Source organism: Camarhynchus parvulus, chromosome 18 (assembly GCF_901933205.1).
Source record: "Camarhynchus parvulus chromosome 18, STF_HiC, whole genome shotgun sequence".
Taxonomy (NCBI): domain Eukaryota; kingdom Metazoa; phylum Chordata; class Aves; order Passeriformes; family Thraupidae; genus Camarhynchus; species Camarhynchus parvulus.
The window spans coordinates 7,346,624-7,371,834 of record NC_044588.1 but is presented as its reverse complement, the minus strand read 5'-3'; the positions used below and the strand labels follow the sequence as shown (position 1 = coordinate 7,371,834).

Sequence of the window (25,211 nt, the reverse complement as noted above, 5' to 3'; positions counted from 1 at the left end):
AAACTCCATCAGTAGCCTCCTTACCCCTGTTGGCTGTGTTTTAGCTGGTTGGTACCCTGTGAGAAATTCCCTTTTACCTCAGCAATACTGGTTTGGGGAAGATAAAGAGCTGGTACCGATCAAAATCCATGCCTGGGGATACAGGGACCCCACGCAGACAATTCCTGCTCTGTGCAGGGCCTGCTGCTGGGGTGGGGGTGCCTGGGAAATCCCCCCTCCAGCCCCCAAAAGGGAATTTATGGGGATGAGCTGCTCAGGTGGAAACCGAGCCCCACCTGCTGCTCCCCCACTGCCCAGGGGTGGGATTGAGCAGATTGTGGGGTTAAAAGGGAGATTGAGATCCAGACAATGCAACAGGGAGAGCCAAAGCTGCCCAGGCAGGGAAGCCAAGTAAGGAATTCATTCCCCATTTCCCTGGGCAGGCAGGGGCTCTGTCACACCCTGTGGTGACTGGGGAAGGCAAACACCCTCCCTGCCAACATTCCTGCCTTCTCCTGCCCCTGCTGAGCAGGATTCCATGGCCTGGGACATCCCTGGGGACAGCTGGGACAGCTCCTTGTCCCCCAGGCTGCTCCTTGGCCATGTCCACCCTGCCCAGCAGGGACTGACTGACCCCTCCAGTGTCCAGCACTGCTCAAACCCAGTCTGGGGGACAACAACAGCACCACCAGCCCAGACTGTGATATCCTCACATATCTGAGCTCTCTAAAACGGGCTGGAGTTTCAGATTGCTGTTCTTTCCCAGCTGGTGCTGTTGGGGAGTGATTCCTGCCCTGCTGGAGCCCCTGCCAGGCTGGCTGCTGCCTCCTGAGCTCTGCTGCATACCCTGCACATGTGGGGTCCTTTTGGGTGAGCCCATCTGCTCCCAGAGACCTCTTCTCATTTATTACCTCATGGACTCCTCTGAACAGCTCTTCATCTGCTGCTTCAGCTTAAGAGTCCTTGCAACAATTAAGAGATGAAGCATCTGTTATATGAGGAGAGGCTGGGGTTATTTAACCTCCAAAAGCTGGGGTTTGGCTCAGAGACAGCAAGGATTTGGAAAATTTGGTTTATTGGTGTGTTTAGATCCCTCCTGGTAAAGGAGGGAGTCAAAATTTTCATAGCGGAGCTGAGTGAAGGAGCAAGAAGCAAAGGGTTAAAATTGAGATACAAACTTCCCTTAAACATTCATTTCACTATCTTATACTATTTTTTAATTTAATTTTTTTACTCTGAGTGTGGTTGAACACTGGCACACACTGCCCAGACAGGTTGTGGAGACTTCACCCTTGCAAAAATCCAAACCCAAAACTGGACCCAGTTAAAAACCTGCTCTGGGTGACCCTGCTGGGAGCAGGAGGGTGGGATGGGGGATGTCCAGGGGCATCTCCAGCCTCAGGGTTTCAGTGATTCCACCAGGTTGGAACAGTGAGAGCCTCCCCAGGGAATATTCCTGCAAATTTGGGCTGCTTTGGGCTGGCCTGGCCTTCCATGGGCACTCCCTGCAGACCTTGATCATGTTACAGTTTTATAGACTCTGTGGTAAGTTCCTGGTTTCTGGAAAAAGGCTTTATTAATAGCTTTTATGGTTTTCAAAAAATTGCTTCTTGTAAGTACTTTTTGACTTTACCATGGCTGGGTTTTGTGCTCTTTTCTGTTTTTACACATTTGGACACAACTTCCACTTTCTGAGAAATGTAATTTTACTCCTAATAATCTCCATTACTCTGCTATTTAACCATGAGAGCTCTTTCTGGCCCCATTTATAGGTGATATATATTTATTCTCAGCCTCTAATATGGTTCCTTTATGTAATTTCTTTGCCAGCTCCAAGCAGTTTATCTTTCTGGCGGCTGCTTTTAATTTAGGTTTAGCAAGTTCCTTGTCCTTTCTTGGGCTGGGATAAATCACCATCCCAAGTGCCTGTGAACACAGCCAGTTTGGATTGCACACCTGCCTTCAACACAAGGGTAGTTCAGCCCACAAATCCCATTCCTAATATAACAAAAAAAAGCTGTTTTCTTGCCTGGAAACTATAATGCTGTATAGGACTCCAGGGGAAAAACTGAGGCTCAACTTCATCCATTTCACCATCTCCCCATGATTCTGCTTAATCTTCTGAGGGATGTGTCCAATTAGTTGCATGAATAAATAAATAAATCCTTTTGTGTTAAAGGACTTTGTGAAATCACCTGCTTGACTTGTTTGCTCAGGAGCTCCTATGGAGGGTCCTCATTGTAATTCTGATCAAAATGATCAAAATGTTTTTATCTGAGATCGATGGGGATGGGGGGAGGAATAACAACTTTGCTCCCCAGGAATAACAATTTACTCCTCAGGAATAACAACTTTACACCCAGGAGTAACAACTCTGCTCCCCAGGAATAACAACTTTACAACCAGGAGTAACAACTCTACACCCCAGGAATAACAACTTTACACCCCAGGAATAACAACTTTACACCCCAGGAATAACAACTCTTTTCCCCAGAAATAAGCTCAGCTGGTATTGCTGAAATGAGGAGAATTCCAGCACCAAGAGCCCAACCAGCCCAGCTGTGACTTGCTGCTCTGCTGCTGATTTATAATGATTATTTTGAATTTTTAAATTCAAAGTTTGAATGCTGCACCTGGCTCTTTGGGGCTGGGAGCTGCACACAGGCACCCCTGTCTTCAGATTTTTAGTTGGTTTGAGTGATTTTGAGATACGTTAGAAAGTTTCTTTTTTCAGCTCAGTGCTCAAAGAAGGAGTTAGAGCTTTCAGATTTTGGTTTTAAGGTTGTTTATTGTATCTTATCTATAATTTTTTTTCTTGTTTAGCCGAGGTCTGCTCAGCAAGACAGTCTAAGGCACTTTACTCACTTCTGGGGTGGTGTTATTTTTTTTAATATTAAAAACTATGTGTACAATATTTACAATTACTTTCTAATACTTATCACTTATGTTAGACAGTGAGCTTCTACTCTAAATTAATTTAAAAGTGCCAACATCACAGCAGAAGATGGAGGCTAGGAAGAAGGAGAAAGGTTGGACACGCTTAGATTCTTCTACTTTGTTCTTTGAACTTCTATTCTAAAAACTTTAACAATTTATTTTTCACTTCGTGGTAAATTCACTATCATTTTACTTAAACTGTTGTGGCTTGCAGATCTTCATATAAGGTTGGTAACTTGCTCTATGAGTCATAATCAAAACTACAGGCATCTTGGGCTTTGTGCCAGGGTCTTTGAGCCTTCTCGCAGGGGTCTTGGCCGCCTAGGGCAGCTAGAGGGATGTCTTGAATTCTGACACCCCTGGGCCAAGTCCCAAATTCCAGAGGTGTCTTGGTTTGGAAAGACAGGAGTCTGCTAAGGAAGGCAGGAGCCTCCCCTGAAATAGGGAATGTAAACTCTCCCCACACCTCCAAATTGTGATAAATTTTAAATTAAGGGGCTCTCAAGAAAAAAAAATGGGAGCAGGAAATAACAGTTCTTTAATAGGGAAGAAAAAAAAAGGATAAAATAAACGATGAAGTATACTAGAGCAACACTGACAGAGTCAGAACCCAACCTGTGGGTCAGGGTGTTGGTAGCACTCCCATTGAAAATGTGGCTGCATTCCTCCTGAAGTATCAGGTGTGGTTCTGCTGGAGCAAGGGGGTCCTGTAGAGAAGGATGTGTTCTTCCTCTGAAGATCCAGTGGAAGAGGCAGCTGCTGTTCCTCTGGGGAATCCAGCGGAGAAAGCCGTGCTGGTGTCTCAAAAACGTCTGGATTATATCGGGGTAGCAATGCTTGGCTCCTCCCTCTGGGTGGAGCTTCTCACAATGGGATGTTATAGTTCTTATCAGTCATGCAGTGACATTCAATAGCTGTTATCAGCACATGTCCTCTCTTGAAGGAGGTGTGAATGTGGTCACTCAAAGAGAGAGATAAGGCAAACTGCCCACTTGACAAAAGATAATCTGCCATACAGATGGTAATGGAAAACATCTTGCATTGCAATTTTCAACAAGAGGGCATCCATCAGTGGACTGGATTTGGTGCCTGCCCAGCCCATGGGGGTGTGATGGGGGCACTGAGCAAGCCTTGTCCCTTTGTCCCTGCCAGAACATCCACCTGGTGGCCAAGTGGCTGAGCTCCCTGGAGAAGAGGCTGGAGCAGCTGGGTCAGGGCAGCCACCGGGATTTCCGCGTGTTCCTGAGCGCCGAGCCTGCACCGTGCCTGGAGAGCCACTTCATCCCCCAGGGCATCCTGCAGAACTCCATCAAAATCACCAGCGAGGCGCCCACCGGCATCCACGCCAACCTGCACAAGGCCCTGGACAACTTCAGCCAGGTGGGAGTGTGGCGGTGTTCACAGGGATCTGAGGATGAGGGAAGAGATGAGGATCTGACTCCATGTTTCAGAAGGCTGATTTATTATTTTATGATATATATTACATTAAAACTATACTAAAGGAATAGAAGAAAGGATTTCATCAGAAGGCTGGCTAAGAATAGAAAAAAAAGGAATGAATAACAAAGGCTTGTATCTCGGACAGAGAGTCCGAGCCAGCTGGGCTGCGATTGGCCATTAATTAGAAACAACCGCATGAGACCAATCACAGATGCACCTGTTGCATTCCACAGCAGCAGATAACCATTGTTTACATTTTGTTCCTGAGGCCTCTCAGCTTCTCAGGAGGAAGAATCCTAAGGAAAGGATTTTTCATAAAAGATATCTGTGACATGGGAGCGTGGTTGGGTGGGCTGGAGCTGATGGGACACCATGGGACAGGAGCAGGGCAGGATCCCATCCCTGCAGGACTCCCTGGGAACATCCCCAGGGTAGGATGGAGCCAGGGGGCTCAGCCATGACCCCATTTCCCTCAAGGACTGAGGGCTGAGCACTTGTGTTACTGCTGATTCCCGTCCTAGGGACACTGGGTCCCATGTCCTGCCACCCTGGCACTCCTCACACCCAGCCCCCACAGCAGGACCCTCTGAAGGTGACTTGAATGAGAATGAACTGGGCTGTTCTGGGGATGTTTCCTGAAATTAGAAAGGTGTTCTGCATGGATTTGAAGCAGTTGTTCATCACAATGCTGACAAAGGGAACTTAGAGTGCTGCCCAATCCAAGGGAAAACAGGTTTTGGGATGTTCTTGATTGTCACGTGCACTTGGTCAACATCTTGCACCCTCTAGAGTAGTGGATTCCCCCTTTCCTGCACAGACCCTGAGCTCTGTCCTGTTCTCAGGGGATTAAAGGTCTAACATGGCATTTTGTAAAGATAAACATTAGACAGGGCTTGGAGCAACCTGGGATAGTGGAAACTGCCCATTAGATCACTGGTGCTGACATTATTGCAGCCTGTCCATCCAGCTGGGAACACACCCTGCAGATCTTGCAGGGCTCTTTTCCCTTGTGAGAAATCTCTGCTTGGCTTTTGTGCAGCCCCACCTGCAGTGCTGAGTCCCACTCTGGGGCCCCAAACACAGAACAAGTCCAGAGGAGGCCACTGAGTTGGTCAGAGGGCTGGGCCACCTCTGTTGAGGAGAGGCATAGAGAGAGCTGGGGTTGTTCAGCCTGGAGGAGAGAAGAGTCCAGGGAGATTTTCCAGTACCTCCAAGAGAGCTGGAGAGGGACTTGGGGCATTATCCTGGAGGGACAGGACACAGGGAATGGCGTCAAATTGAAGAAGGATAGATCTACACTGGATATTGGGAAGAAATTCTTGGCTGTGAGGGTGGGCAGGCCCTGGCACAGGGTGCCCAGAGCAGCTGTGGCTGCCCCTGGATCCCTGGCAGTGCCCAAGGCCAGGCTGGACAGGGCTTGGAGCAGCCTGGGACAGTGGGAGGTGTCCCTGGGGCAGGGATGGCACTGGTTGGGACTTAAGGTCCCTTCCAACCCCAACCATTCTGTGCTTCTCTCCATTAAGTTTCTTGTTATTTGGGATGAGGCAAGAGCAGCCCCAAACAATTGTGGGCCCTGGGTCATGGGGCAGCTCACAGCTGGTTTTGCACTCAGATGTTGGTGTGGAGAGAATCCCAAGAGCAGGAGGGAACGTTGCTGAGCAGGTGTAGGGGAGGCACCACGCAAGGATTAATGCCAGTGGTCAGGGAAGATTATTCCATACTTATCTACTGCCATTCATCATCCTGAGCTCCACAAAATGGCCTGGAGAACAAGGAAGGGGAGAACCTTCACCCCAAGTAACATTTTCATCCTGCCTCTGCTCATTTCAATCAATAGTAATTAGCATTTTCTAAATTGCTGGAGGATTATGAAACATCTCTTATCAGAAATCCTGAAGCGAGTGGGTGGGGTCCCTTTTACACCTCATTTCCCTGCTTTATACAGAAGAGATGTTCAAATTTAGCTTTCAGCTGAAGGCTACAAAGAAGGCCCTTTATTCTGTGCAGGGGAAATTGTTCTGCTTTGTAGCTGAAGAAGAATTGATAACTGAAGAGAGGCCAAATGAGAATTAACTGGGCTGTTCTGGGGATGTTTCCTGAAGTGAGAAAGGTGTTCTGCACGGATTTGAAGCAGTTCTTCATCACAATGCAGATAAAGGGAGCTTAGAGTGCTGCCCAATCCAGGGGAAAACAGGTTTTGGGATGTTCTTGATTGTCCTGTGCACTTGGTCAACGTCTTGCACCCTCCAGAGTAATGGATTCCCCCTTTCCTGCACAGACCCTGAGCTTTGTGATGCTCTCAGAGGATTAAAGGTCTAACATGGCATTTTTAAAGATAAACGTTGGACAGGGCTTGGAGCAACCTGGGATAGTGGAAAGTGTCCCTGCCCATGGCAGAGGGGCTGGAAAAACATGGACTTTAGGGTCCCTTCCAGCAGAGAATTCTGTGATTCTGTGGCTGCCTCCCCATCTTCCTGGTGAGGGATGTTGAGCACATGCAGGTGATGGGGCGTTGAGTGGGTGCACGTGTCCTTCCTTCCCTGCGTGTGTTCCTGTGCAAAGCCACTCAGAGCTGGCAACAGCGAATATTAAGTCAGAAAATATTTGCCAGAGTTTGCCAATAAATCTGCAATGCAAAGCCTCTGACTTTGAAATACGTGTGTGTGTGATACAAAAATGAACTGCAGGACAATTTGCTCAGCCTCTTGTCCCAGGTAACGAGCAGCAGCAGGGGAGGTTCAGGTTGGATGTTAGGAAAAATTTCTAAAGTGGGAGGTTGGTAAAGCTCTGGAACAGGCTGCCCAGGGAAGTGGTGGAGACACATCCCTGGAATTGTTCAAAAAATATGGTTCACAATTAGTTGTGAAAGGGGGTATTTGGTTGAAGGTTGAACTTGATGGTTTGGGTGCATTTCTGAGCCTTGGTCTCTGATTCTGTGATTCACCCTGTCCAAAGCCTGGCGTGTTTGGGTTCCCTGGGAGCTGCTGAGGCTGAGGGCAGCTGCCCTGTGTTTCAGGACACCCTGGAGATGTGCAGCCAGGAGAAGGAGTTCAGGAGCATCCTCTTTGCCCTGTGCTATTTCCACGCGGTGGTGGCGGAGCGGCGCAAGTTCGGCCCCCAGGGCTGGAACCGCCCGTACCCCTTCAGCACTGGGGACCTCACCATCTCTGTCAACGTGCTCTACAACTACCTGCAGGCCAGCTCCAAGGTGGGGGCACCACGGCGGGGCTCTCTGGGGGCTTTGAAGCTGTCTGAAAATGCCATTTCCTGGGTGTCTTTGCATTTAGAACGTCACAGTTTGGGGCGCTTCTGGGAGGAGATGGGAGACCTCAGTGGCACTCGCACTGTGCTGTGCCCCAGCTTTCCTGGGGCAGGGTTTAACTCCTGCCTGCTGTTTGTTTGCTGAGGGGGGAGCCCTGAGGGTGCAGGGCAGTGCCTGGGTTCAGCCCAGCCTGCTCCACGCCCAGGTCCCCTACGATGACCTGCGCTACCTTGTGGGTGAGATCATGTACGGAGGGCACATCACGGATGACTGGGACAGGCGGCTCTGCAGAACCTACCTGGAAGAGTTTATCAAGCCAGAAATGCTGGAGGGAGAGCTCTGCCTTGCTCCTGGATTTCCTCTCCCAGGGAACATGGATTACAATGGCTATCACCAGGTAAGCTCTTTGTTTGCTGGCATTATTTATGCATGTAAATGGAATGTCTTCCCTAACTACCCCATAATCTGCCTTCGGAGGCAGGAACAGGGCTGCAGTGCTCCCGCACCGTTCCTCTTATTTCCCATTATGCTGTGTTTCTGTGGATGTTTCAGCATTCCCCTGGATGAACCAAGTCTAATGGTAATTTGCTACTTCATCATGGGCTCATTCTGTTCATGCATGAATAGAGCAACTGTATTGGTGCTCGAGCCTTGAGTGGGGCTCCTGGAAAATTACATCCACATACTGTTTGCTAAAATGGCCCTTTCAAGCTCTTTTTATCATCAGTTTTGATGAGAATCACTGAAGGGTCTTGTTGATCTACTTACTGATCTCATCTGCTCTTTGTACACAAATGCAGAGGCACATCAGGCTGGTTTTGTTCATAAAACTTAACTACTGGAAGCTCAATTCCCACAAGAGATTTCAGGATGCTGATGCTGAAATGCACAGCAGATAATTGCTAGAGAAGGTCCAGCCTGAGACACGGAGCCAAGCTGAACTCCAGCAATTACAGAATTTTCCCAGCAGGAGCAGAAGCAGCTCTGTAAACATTTGCACTCTCCTTCCTCCATCGCTTCCCCGGTGTTTCAGCAACAGGCAGAGCTGGGTCCGCCCGGGCTGACCTCTTGGGGAGATGACTCCAGCAGTGAAGCTCTGCAGGCAAAGTGCCCTGAGCTGTTCCTAACGTGCTCCTGGATGTCTCTGTGCAGTACATAGATGATGCCCTGCCTCCAGAGTCCCCCTACCTGTACGGCCTCCACCCCAACGCCGAGATCGGGTTCCTGACGCAGCGCTCGGAGCGGCTGCTGCGCACCGTGCTGGAGCTGCAGCCCCGGGACAGCAGCACGGGCCAGGGAGCTGGGGGCACCCAGGAGGAGATGGTGAGAGGGATCAGGGCTGTGGGAACCTGGGAGGAGATGGTGAGAGTGCTCGGGGCTGTGGGCAGCCAGGAGGAGATGGTGAGAGTGCTCAGGGGCTTTGGGAACCCGGGAGGAAATGGTGAGAGGGATCAGGGCTGTGGGCACCCAGGAGGAGATGGTGAGAGTGCTCAGGGCTGTGGGAACCTGGGAGGAAATGGTGAGAGGGATCAGGGGCTGTGGGAACCTGTGAGGAGATGGTGAGAGTGCAGAAGAGCAGTGGGCACGCAGGAGGAGATGGTGAGAGTGCAGAGAAGGAGTGGGCACGCAGGAGGAGATGGTGAGAGTGCTCAGGGCTGTGGGCACCCAGGAGGAGATGGTGAGAGGGCTCAGGGGCAGCTGCTGGGTTTTGATGCCTGTCTCATCCATCAGGCTTGTCCATGGTTCTGTGTTCTGCCTGTGCCTGCCTAAAGCCTGGTTTTATGCAGAACACCACCCTGGTGGGATGTAATTGAGTGTTGGCAGTAACAGGACAGTGCCTCTTAATTACCCCGTGCACTGCAGAGCCTTCGTTATCATCCTCTGAAGGTGCTGCAAATAAACCTTCCCTGAGCAGCAGTCCCTGTGCAGCCCCTGTGACTGGCATAGCAATGGGCCCCTGGCACACTGCCTGCCACCCCAGCGTGCCACCCAGAGCTCAGCCTCCTCCTGCTGCTGCCACCGTGTCCCCCCAGCTCCCCAGGGCCTTGTAATTCCTTCTTTCCAGCTGAACTCCTTTGCTGCACCTGTGTCCTGGGCTGATCTCAGCCCTCCCTGTGGAAACTCACAGCTCATTAAAACACGGCCCAAACATCCCTGACAAGATCTGGAATCAGCCAACACATGCTCAGGTTTTCACTCCTGCAGTCTTAAGGTGCCAGCTCTGTGCTTGAAGATTTGCAATTTAATGAATGGCTAATTGCAGCTCATAGAAAGCTGTGGTTTCACACGAGCTTCCTTTGGATTGGTGTGAAGCTGGGGAACTGACTGCCTTCCCTAAGGGGCTCCTAAAAGTGCCCAGCATGGTCAATTTTCAGTTCATACTCAAATTTGAGGTGAGGGGAATAATCCAGGGGTAGCAAAGCCAAAGAAGATGTTCAGAGATAGCAAATGTGAATTCCTCTTCTCCCTCCCGCTCCTTTTGTTATTGGAACACAAACTCATCAGAGAAGCAAGATGGTCAGGGAGTGCCCCAGCAGTGGTGGCACAGGTCATGGCCACCCTGCAAACTCCTGGTGACAGGCAAGAACACTCTCATAGGAGCACAGAAGTCCTCATGGCTCTGTCTGGGAATAGAATCTACCTGAGAGCAAGCAGAGTGTGACCTGCCTTGTGCCTGGGGACACACTCCCACAGCTCATTCTCTTCCCTGTCATTATCCAAGCTGTCCCTTCCACTTGGTCCTTGGATGGGAGTGAGCAAAGCCTTGTCTCAGCTCCTCCACTGAAGGATATCCATGCCTGGTTTGGCTGAGGTGATTTTAGGGAGCTCCCAGGGAAAATGTGAGCCTGTCATTTTCCTGAGGCTCTGATAAGTCCAGTTCCTCCCACAGACTTCTGAGGTCACCCTACAGCAAACGAGCTGTAATTGCTGGGAAGGAATCAGAGCCACAGGGGCTTGCAGGGGAATTTCAAATGAGCAGATATTTCTGTGGTGCCCCCGAGGTGCAGCTGAGGAGCTTTTCCAGCTTTAGCCACCTGTGTGGCTGCAGTAACAGCCCACACATCATCACTGCTGACAGGAGCCGAGGGTTGGGAAGAGCAGCAACAGGAGGGAATCGGAGTACAGGGTCCAAAATATGAATATTGGTGGCCCTGGCTGTAAAGTTACCCTGCCCTAGCTGGCACTGGCCCTGCATGCCAAGTTTGGCCCTTTGAATCGTGAAATTTTAACTGTGTTATATGTTCCCAAAGGGCCCCAGCAAGCAGAAGTCTTGCTCAGGTTCCAGCTCAGAAGTAAAGCAAAGACCTTCCACATTAAACCTGGGAAATGCAGCTGAGCCCATGGACAGCAGGGGCTCCATGCCTCATTGTCAGAAAGGAGTTTATTTAATTTTTTAGACACTACAAAGATCCTCTTGCATTGGAGATTTCCCTGTTTAGTACCTAGAGTTCTGAAGAAGCTGTGGTGTTGACCGGAACATAATTTTGTTTCGTTACGCTTTTCTTCCATGGCTCCATTAGTCCGGAATGCCAAATTCAGCTTAAAATTCAATTTTATGTAATCACCTCTCTCCATCAGTACACCAGAGAAAACCAGCTCATAAGCTGTGTTGTCCTGAGGCTCAGCTGAGGCTCCAGCCCCATCCATCTCCTCGTGAGTGTGACCTCAGGAGAAATAAGAGAGCCGAGAAGAGAGGAGGCTGCCACATGTCACGGGGACATTTTAAAACCATCACTTTGCAAGCTGCTCATCTGACATTAACTTCTGTCAGCGTGTGGATTTTAACAGGACAGGGCTAGCTCTTTGAGAGGTGCCCAGGGCTGACAGGGATGGTTTGGGAGACACTGACAAGGCAGAGGGAGTTCACTCAGCTCAGGCTGTGAGCCCCTCTCTCTCTCTCCTCCCTTTGGCACAGGTGCAAACCCTTCTGGAGGAGATGTTAGAGAAGCTCCCGGACGAGTTCAACATGGCAGAGCTGCTGGCCCGGCTGGAGGAGAGGACTCCCTACGCCGTGGTGGCCCTGCAGGAGTGCGAGCGCATGAATGCGCTCACGGCCGAAATGCGGCGCTCGCTGGCCGAGCTGGAGCTGGGCCTGAAGGTACTGATGGCCTGAGGGGCTCCCTGGGGCTGGAAAAGGGAATAAATGGGGCTTTGGTAAAGGCCTGCCATAGGAACACCTCGGGCAGTGCGAAGCCTGGCAGAGGCTGCACCCAGGATGGGTGATTGATGCCTAAAGAGGCTCCTGGAGCAGAGGCTGGACAGAAATAAAGGAATAAAGTGAGGATTTATTAAAAGGCCTCAAAGGATCCACCTGGGGCAGTGCACGAGCCCAGCCAGGGCTGCACCCAGGATGGACCCAGGATGGACTCAGGGTCAGGAGTTCTCACCCTTTTATGAGTTCTGGTCCATTTCCATGCTGGGGTTCAGTGTCCAATCCCAGCTCCAGGGGATGCAGTCCCACCCTCCCAGGTTCTCTCTTCCATCCCCTGCTGTTTGCACTTTTTGGGGCTGAAGCTGCAGCGGTGTCCTTGGTTCTGGGGCTGGGAAAGGATTGTTCTGTGTGCCTGAGCTGGGAGGAGACCTTGCTGACACTTTCTGTGGAGTTCAGAGTTATTTACCAGTGCAGTGCAGAGCCTGGAAAATATGAAAGATAAAAATTAGGGCATCACAATGCTCATTAGTTTTTTTATACAGATATCAGTTTGGTCTGTTTGCACATCTGGAGTTAATTCTCCAATTACAGCTTCAGGTAATGAAGTAATATTCCCCAGTTTGCTCCCCATAATTCACTTTTGTTTATACTTTTCTGGGCCTGTGATGTGTCCTTGGATCTCAGACCCAGAGGGATTGTTCTGTCTGACCAAAATGTGAAGGCAGTTAACTACACTTTATATGGAGTTTAGAGTTATACACTAATACACTACAGGATTTGATAAATATAAAAGCTAAAATCTTAAGGCATCAGTAGGAGAGCTGGAAAATCCTGCAGGGTGCTGCTCAGGGAATAAAAGGGGTCACAGGGAAGAATTTGCTGCTGGCTGCAAAGCCAGCCTGACTCCACAGGGCTCACAGGAGGATTTGCAGTGGCACAGTGTCCACGGGCACACACAGCAGTGCCTGGCTTTTGGGAACAGGGGATGAGCACTTCTGGCCACCCCAGATTGTGCCACAGCAGCAGCAGGTCACTCACAAACTGAGACATGGCCCAGTTAAAGGTGAGCCAAAAATCAAATCTTTGCATAAAATGTCCATGAGCGAGGGGAGCTTGGAACAAAATATCTCAGAGGCACGGGCTGAGCTGAAATCAAAGATTGGTTTTGTGTGAAGGCACAAAATGTCCAGAGCTGTAAGAGAAAAATGCTAAAATCGCAGGAAAAGATACAATTCCCTTTCTGGGTGTGAGTGACCTGCTAGAGTGTCCCCATCCATGGGGCTCCCCTGCAGCTGATCCCCAACCTGGTGTGGAACCAAACTCTGCCCCAGGCAGGATCCCAGGGATCTGCTCATCCCTGCCTCTGCCCCAGGGCAGGGGTGTCGGTGTCCCCCTGGCTGCTGCCTTTTCCACACCAGTTGGGATGCAGATTTCTGGTTCTGCAGGGTGTGAGGGAGGGCTGTGATTGATCCTGCATCCCCCCCAGGCACTCAGTGGGACAAAACAGAAAAGGCTCCTCTGCCCCTCAGGGATGAGCCAGCAGAGATCAGGCTGCACTACCAGGGAGTGAGGAGCTGCCTGGCAGTGCTGGTGCTCTCTGACAGCCCCACCCCTCCACCCTGTCACCCCCAGGGACCCCTCCCCACAGCCAGCTGCTGTCCATCCCTGGGGGAGGCACAAGTGCAGCGCAGCAATGCAGCCTGGAGCTGGCAGGACAGAGCCTCAGCACTGCCCTGCCTCCCCCTCCTGCCACAGCTGGGTCCTGGGCCATCTCCTGGCCATCAGTCAGGGGGCACCCCCTGCTCCATCATTTCCAGAGTGGCAGGCTGTGATCCTGTGATAGATGAGTAATGCAGTGATTGGCTCTCACAATTAATGGACAAATACCATGTATATAAGTTAAGAAAAGTTTTATAGATTTATAGTTATATTGTACCCCCTCAGGTGGTTATCAAAGGACAGCTGGGAGGATCAGATTGTCACAATGGTGACACTGACCTCCAGTCAGGATTTGAGGAAGAGATCTCCACCATTGGACAGTGAAGAAGGGGTTGATGGACAGAACTTTGGGAGGGGTTAAAGGGTTAAAAAGGAAAAAAACCTGACATTGTGTGGGTGCTGAGCACATGGCGGGGAAAATCTTTTGCTCCCAGCACCATAACCTTTTTTCTTTATTCAGTCTTCTGCTGTATTTTTGATAAGGTTTAATAAACCTTCCTAAACTATGAAAAGTGAGGAGCTATTTTTCACAATCCCTTCTCAGGGGGATGCTCAGCTCCCACAGCTGATGTGCACAGCATGGCCTGGACCAGCCCGTTCACAGGAGAGCTGAGGGTGGGCAAGGAGGGCCTGCCTGAGATGGGATGACATCTCAAACCTCTCCCAGGGGCAGCTTGGAAAAGAAACCTTCAGCTGCCCACCCTGCATGAGGAGGGGCACGCTTGGCTCGGGGTTTGGGCACCAAGCTGCTCCCAAATCCCAGCTGCAGGCTGGAGCAGCAGCTGCAGGTGTGTGTGCGCTGCATTGGCTGCTGGTGCTTGTTAAAGCAGAGATATCCTGGACACAGGTGGTGGGTCAGTGTGTGCAGCCCATTTTGAAAGAAGCTGATATTTATGTAGTCAATTATCATAAACAGATTTCTCTTATTTTCTAGCATAAGGCAGTGGAATTGAAAATTCCATTTCCTGAGACAGGTAAACAGAAGTGATTTAATGTTTCAATCCCAGAGCCCCAAACAAGATATAATTGTGACTTGGACAAGGTGTGGCAATTAGATTTCATGTGGGGAAGAACGTGCTGTTGAATATTGGTAGGGGAACAAGGGGATGCAGAGTGTGCAAATAAACCACAAACAAAATCAACCCCAGGAATCTGTAACACAGGCTGCAAACCTCTCCCCAAACCCTGCCCAGATCGTGGCAGGGAAGGAGATGGGGACTGCAGAAAAGGCTCCTCAGAGGGCAGCAGCAGCCCCTGAGCTGGGATTCAGAGACACCCAGGGGCTGGGACTGGAGGAGAACAACAGAGCAGAGCAGCCTTTGGCATTTCTGGTGTTTGGCAAATCTGGTGTTTGCTGCAGACACATCTGCAGGCTCTGAGAGGCCATCAGTGGGCAATTCCAAGAACCATGGAGTCCTTAAGGCTGGAGAAGCCCTTTGAGATCCCCAAGTCCAACCTTCCCCCCAGCAGCACTGTGCTCACCCCTAAACCATGGCCTCAGGTGCCACATCCAGATGGTTTTTTGGGCACTTGGGCTCATTTGGTGCTGACCCCACCAAGGCTGGGGGTTCGATCCCTGGTCTAAGAGTTGGACTCATGATCCTTGAGGGCTCCTTCCAGCTGGGAATATTCTATCAGAATATTGTCAGCCTGTGGCTGGTGACTGCACCACAGCCTGTTCCAGTGCTTCACAGCCCACAGCCTGAAGAAAGCTTTCCTGATATCCAAACCAGGTTTACCTTGGCAAAACTCGAGCCCAGTTCTTGTGTCTGCAGCCCAAGGTCAGGTGTGGGTCCCTGCAGAGCTGAATTAGAGCTTGTGCATGGACCCAAAACTCTGCTCAGCATCCCTCACGTCACCTCCCACCCCTGGGGGACCACAGAGCAGCCAGAGGGGGCTGAAGGCTCTTCCTGGTGCTGCCCTCACTTGACTCTGGCCTTACCCTGAAGAAATCCTGCTGTAATTGCCCTTCCTGACAATTAAAGAGCTGTCAGGGCTCGTTCCTCTCTGGGGCTGGAGGCCTGCACTGACAGCACTCAGAGGAGGAGAGTTTACAAGCCAGGCCCCACAGAGCTCAGCAGAGAATAAATAAAGCCCAGAGAAAACAAGGCTTATTGTTTTTAACTGACTGAAGGATCTGCCAAAAGAAGGCGAATCGGAAATGTCACGCCTAATTTGAATTTTTGAATAATTCATCGTGTCGTCCTAGCAGAAAGTGATTGTTTGGTCCAAAAATAGGAGACATCCCATTAGGAGGAAGAGAAATTGCAATAGACTGGTAGCCATCAGAAATAACTGGCATGTTGCATTTCAAAGCCCTTTGTTCTGGCTGGCTTGGGTGGAACCAGAGGCTGGGCTGAAGCACTTGCATGTTAATGTTGTACCAGCCTCATCTTTTGCAAGCAGATCCTCTGCTTTGCAATTTGGGTGAAGGATGAGCCTCCAAAACGAGGATAATATATATTGTAAAATAACAAAGACCAAATTTTGATAGGCAAACTGGGTATCAAGTGAAAATAACCTGAACTGAGGAAACAGTTTGTGTCTGTAGTGTGCTCATCTTGAGGGAATGGCTGCAGGCTGATTAGGGTTTCCTTCAAGGGTGTCTTTAAATGAAAATTACTCCCAGCGTTTGGGAAAAAAAAAAATTAAAAAGTAACTTGAATAATTTCTGATGCACTTTAGTATTCAGCATCTGAAATGCAAATTTATGCATAATTGTGTTTGGACAACTCTATGAGATTGCTGCTGTAGATGCTTTGAACCCTCACAGGAGACTCAAAGCATGCTTGAGTGCGCAGGCTTTAGGAATTGCTTTTCTCAAGCCTTGCTGAGAATTACATTTGCTAATTCATTTGTTTCCTGAAAGTAAAACTAGACATGATATATGATCGAAGGAGGGCTGTCTTTAAATCAATTTGGCTGCTTGCACACATTCTGCCATATTCTTACCCACGTCAAAGCACTTCCAGGAGCACAGAATGCTCCTGTTCCATTGTCCTGCTGGGGCCAGAGCAGGATTCCTGTTCTCCCTGCATGGTCCTGCCATGGCTTCAGCCCAGCCCATTGATGGTTCCTCTTTGTGTCCAGTTTCCCCTGAGGATGGAGATCAGGATGGACATTTCAGGAGATTGTTCCTCATATTTTAGTTAATTGCAAGTGCTGCTTCTTCCAGCTCTTCATTTCACCTTATTTGCTGTTGTAGCTTCGGAACCCATCTTAAACGCTTTGGACTCAGGATTTCCTCTATCCACCAGAAATTTGCTCTCCAGGGTGTCTCTGAATCCCAGCTCAGGGGCTGCTGCTGCCCTCTGAGGAGCCTTTTCTGCAGTCCCCATCTCCTTCCCTGCCATGATCTGGGCAGGGTTTGGGGAGAGGTTTGCAGCCTGTGTTACAGATTCCTGGGGTTGATTTTGTTTGTGGTTTATTTGCACACTCTGCATCCCCTTGTTCCCCTACCAATATTCAACAGCACTTTCTTCCCCACATGAACTCTGATTGCCACCCCTTGTCCAAGTCACAATTCTGTGGCTGGATTTGGTGATATTAGAGGTCATTCTCAGCTGTCAGTGTGTCCCACAGGGCATGGCCAGCATGGGAACAAACTGCAGAGATCTTGAACTGCTGGACTCTGCCAAGCATTGCTAAACAACTCTGGGGGCTGCTTTAAGAAGATTTCAACTTTTTCTAAAGCTTCATAGATTTTTGTGGTGTCCCAGCAAAGGGCACCTCTGCTGACCTCACTGCTGGAGGCACTGAAGTCCTGTGAAAGAACAGTTGGAATCTTTTAATGTGAATAGCCTGACCCAATTCCCTCCCCCTTGTTCTCAGCAATGGCTCCACTGATTTCAGTTAATCTTTCCAAAAAACACTTAGCCTGAGGCAAAGAGAAATTGTAAATGAGACAAATTTTGGCCAAATGATAAGGTAACAAAAGGAAGGGCTTATAATGGAGAGCGGGGATGGACATTATCTTGGGGTCTCCAAAGTTCTGGGGGTGTTGTACCCCTCCAGCTGAGCACTGAGCTGCAGAGATTGAACTGTGGAGACCATTCCATACCAGGGAAGCTGAGCTGGCATTTGCAGGTTTTCTCTTTTTATTCTGCTTGGTTTGAGTGAGCCAGAATCACGGAGGAGTTGGTCAGGACATTGCTCCAGCCCATCCTGAGCAGGGACAGGCTGAGAGCTTGTTCTGGACCATGTTCTGGTGGGTTTTGAGCATTTCCAAGAATGGAGACTCCACAGTGGACAACCTGTTCCAGTGTTCAGTCACCCTCACATTGTCTTTCAGTGGAATGTCCTGGAATTCAGCTCTTCTGGCAGAACTGATACAGGTTTCTAAAAGCTTTGAAACTAATTAATTGCTGCACAAAGGAAAAGTCAAACCTTTCTCTTTATCTCACTTGGCTGAATCATATCATATCTTACTTTGTTGTGCTCCTTCCCTGCTGTGGAAGGAGCTGTGATTACATTTGCAGACAACACGTGTAGTCAAAGAGAAAATCTTGCACTGCAAAGCAGTAAATGAGGGGAGGAGTGAGGGGAAGTGGAGGAGAGGAGGGGGATAGGACTCAACATAACAAATATTTGGACAGTTTTAGAGTAGATCATCAGAAACTTCAGCATCCTGCCCTGGCAGTGAGTGAGAACAGCTTTACACCCCTGAAAATCTGTGAGTCCATGAGAGAATATAGAAATAACACTGGGACAACCAAGAGACACCTCTGCTGCTGTCACTGGCGCACAGCTTTTCCTCCCAGTAGTATTTTTACAGCAGGATGCAGAAATTTGCAATAGAAAGTGTGCAGGAAAACCCCAAATTCATGAAGTCACCCAGAGTATGTGGCCAGCAGTGTCTGTGTGGGATTCTGTGCTCTTCCTCATGCCCTGGCCCAGCTGTGCTTCCAGGCAGGCTCTGCTGGGCAGTGTCAGTGCTCACTGTGCCCTTCGTGGTGTTTGTGAGGGCCCCCAGGATGAGGTGAGAGATGAGAATCTGACTGCAAGTTCTCAGAAGGCTGATATATTATATTATATTATATTATATTATATTATATTATATTATATTATATTATATTATATTATATTATATTATATTATATTATATTATATTATATTATATTATATTATATTATATTATATTATATTATATCATGCTATACTAAAACTATACTAAAGAAAGAAAAAGGATACAGCAGAAAGTTTATCAAGAAAAAATAATAAAAACCTGTGACTCCTCAGAGCCTCAACACAGCTGGACCATGACTGGTCATTAAATTAAAACAATTCACATGGAACCAATCAAACATTCACCTGTTGGTGAGCAATGTCCAAGCCACATTCCAAAGCAGCAAACACAGGAGAAGCAATCAGATAAATTATCGTTTTCATTCCTCTCTGAGGCTTCTCAGCTTCCCAAGAGAAGAAATCCTGGATTTTTCAGAAAATATCATGCTGACACCCTTTCTCCCCAGGGAGAGCTGACCATGACCAGCGAGATGGAGACCTTGCAGAACTCCCTCTTCTTTGGCACCGTGCCTGAGTCCTGGGTGAGGAGATCCTACCCTTCCATGGCCAGCCTTGGCTCGTGGTTTGCTGACCTGCTGGCCCGCAGCAGCGAGCTGGAAGCCTGGACCAGGGACTTCTCCTTGCCCTCCACGCTGTGGCTCGGGGGGTTCTTCAACCCCCAGGCCCTCCTGACGGCCATCATGCAGAGCACAGCCCGCAAGAACAGGTGGCCCCTGGACAGGATGGCGCTGCAGTGTGATGTGACCAAGAAGAGCAGAGAGGATTTCGCCAGTGCTCCTCGTGAGGGGGCCTATGTGCACGGGCTCTTCATGGAGGGAGCACGCTGGGATGCTCAGGTGAGCTCGGCAAGGCTCTGGGGCTGAGGGAGAAGCCACAGGTGTGGCCCTGAAATTCTTATCCAACACTCTCCACTTGTTTGTCTCTTCTGATCCAACAACTCTCCTCTTATTTGTCTCTTCTGATCCAACACTCTCCACTAATTTTTCATAAATCACCTCCCTCTCTGCAGTGGTTTTCCATGAAGGATAGGAAATTAAAGCTGTGCCCTCCCTGATGGATGCCACTTCATCACATCTCCTTGGGCAGTTCCAAGCTCCAGGCTGATTTTTTTTTGCTCTGGAAATGGCCTGAATTGGGTCTGGGATGCCACAGGCAGCCAGGAATGTTGGCAAGGGCTCTGCTGGGAGATGGCAGTGAGGATCTCAGTGGGTCAGCTCAGATCTCTGCTCTTGGGGTCTGGGCTGTGCTCACAGAGACAATCACAGAGCCCTGTGCAGCTCCCAGCTCTGCCCCCACAGCTCCCTGGCTGTTCTCTTCTCCTCACACAACCCTTGGGAGATCACAGCCCCTGCCACAGGGAGCACTGGATTTCTGATGCCCTAAAAACCTGACAGAAAGCAGCTGGACACCCCAGAACAGAGAGAGCTGTTAAAAATTCCCAGTCCTGCATATCATATACTCCATTTAAGAACAATGCAGTGTCTGCTGTTATGTTTTCTTTGCCACTATGAGCAGAAAATTAGTTCTGTCTGGGTTTTACCAGCTGGAAGTGGAGAGTGAGAGGTTTTGGTGGTGCAAAGCCAGAAATCTTTGGGAAATACTTGGCTTCACCCCTCTGCCTCCCTCCAATAACTGATGTGGGTGATTGCATCCAGCAATGGGATTTGTCTTCAGAGACCATCCCAACACCAGTAAATGTTGTTTTCTGATTACATTTTCCTTGTGATTGAAAGATACTGAGCAATTATGTTCATGGAGCCATTCATAATCTCTGGGTATCATGCTTCAATTTATCTCAGAAAGGAAAAGGATATTTTTATGGTTTGCTGCTCCCACTGAAATATAATTTCTACCTAGTGGAACTATTCATTTTACCTACAATCCAGTGAGTACCAGTGTGCATTAATGGATGCAGGACTTTTAAAACAGGTGCACAGCTCTTTTGGGTTGTGTACTCCTTCCAAATTAATCCTCTGATAAAAATGGCAGGCCACGTTTAGAAGAATTCCTCTGGGGAACACCTCCACTTTTAAAAGAATATTTCACATTTAGGTTGTGCCTCCAAAAAAGGAAAGAGTCCTTCTATGTTCTGCTACTCACATTTTTCTATTTATTTAAACATTTATGTTTGCCCTTGGGTGTCTTAAATTTATAAAACATTCATTACAAAACAGCAGGCAGCTATTAGATGAAATGAAACTAAGCAGATTATTTTGGGTGCGAATGAGCTCTTGCTGCAGCCCTGTTAAAGTCACTGGGACTCAGTGACAGTCAGAAGGATGCTGTGGCAGGGGACATTTGGAGACCTTTCATCTCAAGCTGCTGACTGATCCTTGGCTTTCTTTCTCTCTTCAGTAGAGTGTTTGATGCCAAGACTGTGCTCTGCCCTCCCCAAGGGGGTTGGAGCGTGGTGGGACAAGGGCAGGGATGGGTTTCACACCACGTGTGCTCCATGGAGCTTTGGCAGCTGTGCACAGCACAGCCCCTGCCATGGAACCACGGGATCCCAGGCTGGCTTGGGCTGGAGAGCACCTTAAAAATGAGCTCATTCCAGCCCACCATGGGCAGGGCCACCTTCCACTGTCCCAGGCTGCTCCAAGCTCTGTCCAGCCTGGCCTTGAACACCTCCAGGCATGGGGCAGCCACAGGGCAGGGCCTCACCACCCTCACAGGGAAGAGTTTTTCATTCCCCTTGTCCAGCTGAAGCCGGTGACCCCATCACTCAGGGACCACCTTGGAGTGCTCCTTGCAGGCTCCATGTCCCCTTCCCTGCTGGCTCCATGTCCCCTTTCCCTGCTGACCCCAAAAGGGCTGTGGTGTGAGGAACCTGTGCTGGGACCTTGTCTTCGTTTGGAAAGACAGGTGTGTGCTAAGGAAGGCAGGAGCCTCCCCTAAAATGGAAAATGCAAACTCCCTCCCTTTGAATTGTTATAAATTTGAAATTAAGGGGATCTTAGGCAAAGATGTGGGAGCTGGAATAACAGTTCTTTATTAGGGAAGAAAATAAAAATAAAAATAAAAATAAAAATAAAAATAAAAATAAAATAAACAATGCAGTAAACAACTGCCAGAGTCAGCCAAGCAAATTTGGGTGGGGGCAGTCCCATTGGAATTGTGGCTCAGCCCTCCTGCAGTGTCAGGGGTGGTTCTGCTGGAGCAGGGATCCTGGAGAAAGGTGCAGTCTCTGCCTCTGAAGATCCAGTGGAAGAGGCAGCTGTTCCTCTGAGAATCCAGTGGAAAGGCTGCTCTGATGTCCCAAAAACTCAGATTGTATCCAGGAATGCTTGGCTCCTCCCCCTGGGCGGAGCATCTCCCCATGGGTTGATAGAATTTTATCACCATGCAGGAACACTCACTGGCCCATGAACAGAATATAATTAATAATTAATGGCCCATTAACAGCAGAGATCTCCTGGAGGGAGGATTGGTTGTGGAAGAGATAAAGAGAACTGCCCAATGAACAGAAGATAACTGCCCCACCCCACTCTCAGTTTCCTGATGGGAATCCGGGAGAAGCAGAAGTGAGGGATCCTTTAGGAGCTGAGGCTGAGCTCTGCAGGCACAGAATGGTGGTTCTGCACCACGAGGGCTGTGCTGCTAGTCAGGAAGAACTGCTTTCAGAGCAGAATTAATTTTCTGATGATGAGAGCGATAAAAAATGCAAATGAGAATCAGCCCAGACATAACAAAATGATATCTTACATAGAGGTACCTCAGGAAGATTTCAGCTCTTGTTAACCCAGAAACAGGTAGAACATCTCTTGGAAATTACATTTGAAGTATTCTCAGCGGTAAAAAAAAAGAGAAAGAGTTGATTAAAACCCAGTCTCAGGAATGAAAGGTGTGAATTTAAGAAGAGTGCATAATAATGTTTCATAAATAGCTACTTTGCAAGGTATTATACGAATTATTAAATGTTTGTTCAGCACGTTGGAAATATAAAATCCTAAATGAGAGTTGGATTCTTCATAGCTGAGCATAACAGATGGCATTAGTACAATTAAACCGAGGTGTGTGGCAAGAGGGATGATTTTTCTTTGCTCGTTATAGAACTAAATAAACTGCTGGAGAGGCTGAATCTCACCCCACAACTCTGATGCGAGAGCATTTGGAATAATGATGATATGTGAAGCTCAGCTGCAGTGAGAGGCAGTTTCTTTAGTGCTGAAAAGTTTCGTTTCCATTTCCCTGTTTATTTTCATTTGGTCTCTCTAGCCTCCATTAGGCAGTTTTCCCTGGAAATGGATTGATGTGCAGAGTATTTTATTGTCAAGAAGAGAGAGAGAAAATGTCAGAGGGACCCAAATTAGAGAAACAAACTTGATTTCTTGCCCTGGCAGGGTTCTTTCCCTCTCCTGCATTGGGCAGCCTGCTGGGCAGGGCATTGCTTGGAGGAGAATAATGGGACTTGATATTTATTGGTGATATTCCCTCAGAAAAGTAATTTTGAATTCTCTTGGTTACATCCATGAGGGTGGGAACAAGCCTGTGGTGGCTTTTGGGGCTGTTCTCCATCCCAGTTCAGGTGTCCACCCTCTCTCTCAGCACAAGCAGCACCTCCCACAAGATGATTCTGATCTGGAATCCTCTGAGAAAGATGCCTGAGAATAATCCCAGGATCACTGAGCTTGGAAAAGATCCCCCAGCCCATCCAGGCCAAGCTGTGCCCAATCCCCACCTTGTCCCCAGCCCCAAGCACTGAGTGCCACATCCAGGTGTTCCTGGGACACCTCCAGGGATGGGCACTCCAAACCTCCCTGGGCAGTGTTTAATCACCCTTTCAGCTAAGAAATTCCTGCTCAAGTCCAACCTGAGCCTGCCCTGGCACAGCTTGAGGCCTTTTCCTCTTGTCCTGTCCCTGTTCCCTGGCAATAGGACAAGAGGAAATGGCCTCAAGCTGCACCTCAATAGAAACCAGGACAGGAGAAGTGAAAATTTGTTCAGAATATGGCTGGACAGGGCCAGGGCTGCTGTTGCCACACAAATCCAGCTCAGGTGTGAGGGTTTGAGCATCTGGTGGGAGTGCAGGCAGCTGGAGCTTTGTGATTATCTACTCTAGTGAGTTGAGGAGGGTCATGGTGAGACAGAGAGCTCTTGGATCCAGATCTCCTTCCTCAAAGAGGCTCATTTAGCCCTGGAGAAGCTGTTTGCACCTCCCCAGCAGGAGCAGCTTGCATAAAGATCATGGGCTCAGGTCCGTCAGCTGGTGGACACCTTGGGGATGTGACCTTTGTCTCCTTCTCTCTGCAGGCCGGGACAATCACGGAGGCCAGGCTCAAGGAGCTCACCCCAGCCATGCCTGTGGTGTTCATCAGAGCCATTCCTGATGACAAGCAGGATGCCAGGGGCTTGTACCCATGTCCTGTGTACAAAACACGCCAGAGAGGCCCGACCTACGTGTGGACTTTTAACCTGAAAACCAAGGAGAAGCCGTCCAAGTGGGTGCTCGCTGGGGTGGCCTTGCTGCTGCAGGTCTGAGGCAGCAGCACAGGCCCTGCTCTGCAAAGCCCTCCAATGTCACACCATTTAAACAGTTCAATGTCACAGACATTTCTTTCATGAAAAATCCTCTCTTAGGATTTTCCTGCTGAAGCTGAGAAGTACAGCAACCAGACATAAACAATAGGTTATCTGCTGCTGTGGAATGTAACAGGTCTGCCTGGATTGGCCCAGTTTGGATGTTTGGAGTTGGTGGCCAATCCAGGACTGAGCTTTCTTGGAGACAGTCTGGGAGAGCAACGTTTGTTATTCATTCTTTACTTTCTATTCTTAGGTAGCTAGCAGCTTCTGGAAACTCTCCTTTCTTTTTCTTTTTAGTATAGTTATAATAGATGTATATATCATAACATAATAAATCGACCCTTCTGAAATATGGAGTCAGATCTACGTCTCTTCCTTCACCCTGAAAACCTTGTGACCACCGTCAACAGTTCAATGCTGGGATTAACACAAGTTCCATCTCTCTGATGGACTCCCAGGTTATGTCTGTGTCTCTGTGACCCCAATAGGGCCTGCAAGGATGTGACAGAGGTGCAGAGGAACATGGCCCAGGTTTCTGGCTGCTGTACATCAATATCCTGTAATTCCTGCACTGCTGCACTCTCGGGTTTGGTGTTGCTGAAATGGCTCCCAAGATATTAAAAGTCTCTTTTTTCCCAGCCCTGTGACAGAAGAAGAAGTCGAGATTCCTCAGCTCTGGTTTTCAAGGTTGTTTATTTTCTCTTATCTGTTACATTCTTTCTCTCACCTGCTGAGCTCTGTCCAGCAAGTCGGTTCATGGCACAGTCCCTGCCCTTGGGGTGGTGTTGGCTTTTTATACTAAAAATTACGTGTACTTCATTTACAATAATTTTCCAATACCTATCACCCATGTTAGGCAGTCTGTCTCTACTCTAAACCAATCCAGAAATGTCACCATCCCAGCAAAAGATGGAGAACAAGAAGAAGAAGGACAGGACGTGCCCAGATTCCTCCATCTTGCCTCTTGAACCCCCATGCTCAACTCTGTGCCTGTCCAGGGGATCAGCTTTGCTCCCACTGAGTCACCCAGGAGGGTGAAGCCCTCAGGCTTGGCAGGAGATCCACAGGAACTCTCCTGAACAGGGCAGCACAATAGCTCTCTTCCTGCAGGAATGACAACATCCAAAATCCTCGTCCTTGCAGTCCTGGAGAACAACAAACTTCTGGATGAAGGGA

The 25,211-nt window shown here is 48.9% G+C and overlaps 1 protein-coding gene across 1 annotated transcript in view; it reads left to right on the top strand.

Moving 5' to 3' along the window:
- DNAH9 (dynein axonemal heavy chain 9) overlaps positions 1–24,046 on the top strand; it is a 130,524-nt gene extending 106,478 nt beyond the window's left edge. The window contains 7 exon segments of the mRNA XM_030961883.1: positions 4,069–4,296; positions 7,373–7,564; positions 7,824–8,015; positions 8,771–8,941; positions 11,535–11,717; positions 18,962–19,351; positions 23,766–24,046. Coding sequence (XP_030817743.1) covers positions 4,069–4,296; positions 7,373–7,564; positions 7,824–8,015; positions 8,771–8,941; positions 11,535–11,717; positions 18,962–19,351; positions 23,766–23,993 — 1,584 coding nt within the window. The 3' untranslated portion in view covers positions 23,994–24,046.
- Positions 24,047–25,211: the final 1,165 nt, after the last annotated feature.